At 39.5% G+C, this 3,691-nt stretch overlaps 1 protein-coding gene across 1 annotated transcript; it reads right to left on the bottom strand.

The window, feature by feature from the left end:
- Positions 1 to 892: 892 nt before the first annotated feature.
- Positions 893 to 1,486, bottom strand: LOC132042088 (uncharacterized). Its single transcript, XM_059432710.1, has one exon. It carries the CDS (start codon positions 1,484 to 1,486, stop codon positions 893 to 895), a length of 594 nt encoding a protein of 197 aa, XP_059288693.1.
- Positions 1,487 to 3,691: the final 2,205 nt, after the last annotated feature.

Below are 3,691 nucleotides of genomic sequence, written 5' to 3'. Positions count from 1 at the left end.
CGATCCCCAATCACAACACACCCATCCTTAGGTTCACAACCTTAGTAAAAGTGTTTAGTTACTCATGGCAACAAAAAAACAATAAAAGATTGAAAATTGCATAATTGAAATGGTACTGAATCTTACGAATAAAACTGGAAATTAAACGATTGTAATTGTCTTGAAAGTATTGAAGAGTACTAAGAACAAATTGTCTCTACACAAGTCTCAAAATTCAAGATTTCAAAAGTATGAAAGCGATAAAAAACATTCAAAACCTATTGGCTATTTATAAGAATCAAATCCTTCTTCAACATGGAACAAATCACGTCAACCGTGGGGAAAGAGTACAAGACGTACATTGAATTACGTCCCGTCCTTGTAAAATACAAAGATCTGACTAACTTCAAACTTCGGAAGAAGTACAGGCAAATGTCCATCCCGTCCTTTGAAGTGTGGGACGTACTCTCACGACGTCTTTTTCCTCAGTGCTTAATGACATTCTGTTGCTTTTAGCCAAGGGACGGGCACCAAGTATGGCCCCTCCTTATATGTACGGGTCGTGCTTTCCATAGCACGTATGTATTTGCGCAACATCTCCACTAAACGCTTATTTTGTTCTTGGGTCAATAATGCTGAAACGATCACTGACAATGTCTTGTTCGGACCAAGGAACTCGTACCTCAAGTGTGATAGGAGCTGCTTAAGCTTAAGTTTTGGTGGCTCATTAATAGAAGGCTTAGCTGGTGGAGTAGTTCTATTTGCAAGGTCAAGATCAAGCTTTCTTGGGGTGTAAGTATAAGAATCCGGACCCTCAAGTGCATTTATCGTTTCCACGTTGCCATCCATATCATCAGCATCAAAGTTCATTAAAACCACAGCAAAAGCTTCTCTCAGACTTTCTTCTTCCATTTTATGTTCGACAAAGATCATCAATCCCATCAAACGAATCAATAACTAAGATACTCTCATAAGCACTTGGCAACTTCATCCCCTTGCTTGTTTGGGAAGTCACCTCTTCATTATTCACTCGGAACTTAATTTCATTCTTTTCAGAGTCCATAAGCGCTCTGCCCATAGCAAGGAACGGTCTTCCTAAGATGATGGGAAAATCTCTATCGATCGCACAATCCTGAATAACGAAATCAGCAAGCTTCATGAACTTACCCACTTGTACCAACACAACATCTATAACCCTAACTGGCTTCTTGATAGATCTTACCACCATTTTTAATCGCGTAGAAGTCGATCTAGGCTTTCCCAATCCGGATTGTTTGAAAATAGCAGGGGGCATTAAGTTGATACTTGCCCCATTATCACACAGAGCACGGGTGAATACATGAAGCCTAATATTGCAAGGAATGTTAAACGCCCCTGGAGCTCCCTTCTTTTGAACTGTGGTGGAAGCAATAATCGAACTCACACGATGAGTAAAATTCACTATATCATGTTGCACAGACCTTTTCTTTGTAAGCAGGTCTTTCACAAACTTAGCCAATCCGAACATCTCTTTGACAACATCTAAGAATGGAAAATTCACTGTTAACAGCTTCAACTGATCATAGAACTTCTGTCACTTAGCATCATCATTCTTCTTTGCCAACCTCTGAGGAGAAGGAGGCTTTTCTTCGTACATCTGAGTCAGAGGGCGAAGAGCCCTTTTTATTATGTGTTTCCTTGTATCAGCAGCAACCTCTGGAGTAGCAGCAACTTTTTCTTCACTATGGACCTCTTCATCAATGATAGGCGCATCAGAATGCACCTCTTCTTCCTCAATAATTGGATCTATAACAACCACCTTCTTGTCAACACCATAAAGTATTTTACCACTCCTCATGCTAATAGCAAAAGTACGCTCCACGCCAAAGACATTTCTTCGGGTTTAGAATAGTATCACTAGGAATCCCACCTTTTCTGGCAGGATGCTATTCTCTAGAAAGATCACGCATCTACTGTTCAAGTATTTGAATAGCTGCTAAATGAGAAACCACTGTCTCTGATAGCCCTGATAATGTCCTTTCAGTATTTATCAGTCTCGCCAACACTTTTTCAAGCATTGACTCCAACCTCGAACTACCTTAATCATTAGACTGCCCTTTTAGTGGAATGTAAGGGTTGGAACTTCTATTCCCGAAGTTAGCATTGTTGTTGTTATATCTACCTTGGTTCGGTCCACCATAGTTATTATTGTAGTTCCCTTGGTTGTATGCACCTTGCCCTTGTTGAGGTCTCCAGTACCTTTGATTTGGTCCAGAAACATCCTCTTTCACTACATAGTCTACATATTGAACATTCTCAACTGGCTGAAGGGGACCCTCTTTATATGGACCCTCGTCGTATTGGTACATTCCACGTGGCATGCCTGAGATATCTTCACAAATGTTTACCTTCTTTGATTCCCTCTCATCAAGAGTCTTTATCAATAAAGGGAGACCAGTGGCAAACTGTGCCAACGTTTGTTGCGTTTCCTGGCAATCTTTCACAATATTTTGAATCAACGGTGTTCCAAGTGATAGCCCATCAGAATTATTTGAATGCCATTCTTGATTGTGTGTAGTCAATCGATCAAGTATATCAGCAATATTAGCATAGGACTTATTCATGAAACAACCGCTGGCAGCATTATTGGCTATCGCTTGGGTCGTAGGATTCCAACCACTGTAGAACTTCTCCTTCAAAATCTGATCTGGAAAATCATGGTTTGGACTCCTATCCAAATATTCTTTGTACGTCTCCCAAGCTTCAAAAAGATGTTCCCCATTACATTGTTTGAACTAGTAAATCTGATCACGAATTTCAGCTCTTTTACTCGGGGGGTACCACTTCCTGAGAAACACTGTGACCATATCTTCCTATGTTGCAATAGAGTTTTAGGGCAGCTTTGTGAACCATTTTCTCGCTTCTCCGGCAAATGAATATTTGAAGAGTTTCAGCCGGACCACTTTTTGAGTCACACCCCGTTGGATATGCTAAGAGCACACATCTAGAAAGTTTGTTATATGTTGGTGAGGGTCATCATCGACTTCCTTCTGAATGTATCCCTCTTGTTTGAGCATATGATAGAAGGAATTATCAAACTTTATAGTAGTAGCAGTAACCCTCGGATGAATTAGTGCAGATGCAAAGTCTTCAGCAGCTTCTGACTCATCAACAAAAACATTGTCGACTGGAAGATCGTTGTTAGCCATGATCACCTGGTTTACAAGATAGCAAACAAGGTGTATTGGAATATGACAAATACTTTAAGACGAGTAAACACTATTTAGTAATTTCAAAACCGTATTCCCCGGCTACGGCGTTAAAATTTGATACGCTGAAATTTACACTTTTAATAGCATAAAGCGGACGATGTCAAATATAGTAACCCAGCGAGGTTGGGGTCGAATCCCATAGAGAATATGGTGTGAAAAGTTTACTAAATAAGTATTATAGTAATCTTGTGGTCCTGCTGTATTCCAGAAAAAGGGTTTTATAGTTGTTTTGGTTTGTGGACTAATTTAAAGTGACTAGAAATTTAAAGTTATAAATATATGGGTAAAAAGAACCAAGGTTGTGTCCCCGTCCGATGAAGTGTATGATTGTGGGTATCAATCTTCATATACTTCTAATGGATTGTTTGCATGGATGCACTTAACCTCTACACGAATCTAAACTATTTCCCAATAAGAAAAGATTATTTCTTTCTACGTTTTTCCCAAAGATAAGAAAATAT

This window comes from Lycium ferocissimum, unplaced genomic scaffold, assembly GCF_029784015.1.
Source record: "Lycium ferocissimum isolate CSIRO_LF1 unplaced genomic scaffold, AGI_CSIRO_Lferr_CH_V1 ctg13189, whole genome shotgun sequence".
Lineage (NCBI taxonomy): Eukaryota > Viridiplantae > Streptophyta > Magnoliopsida > Solanales > Solanaceae > Lycium > Lycium ferocissimum.
The sequence above is the reverse complement of the archived record's forward strand: the minus strand, read 5'-3'. Positions and strand labels throughout refer to the sequence as shown.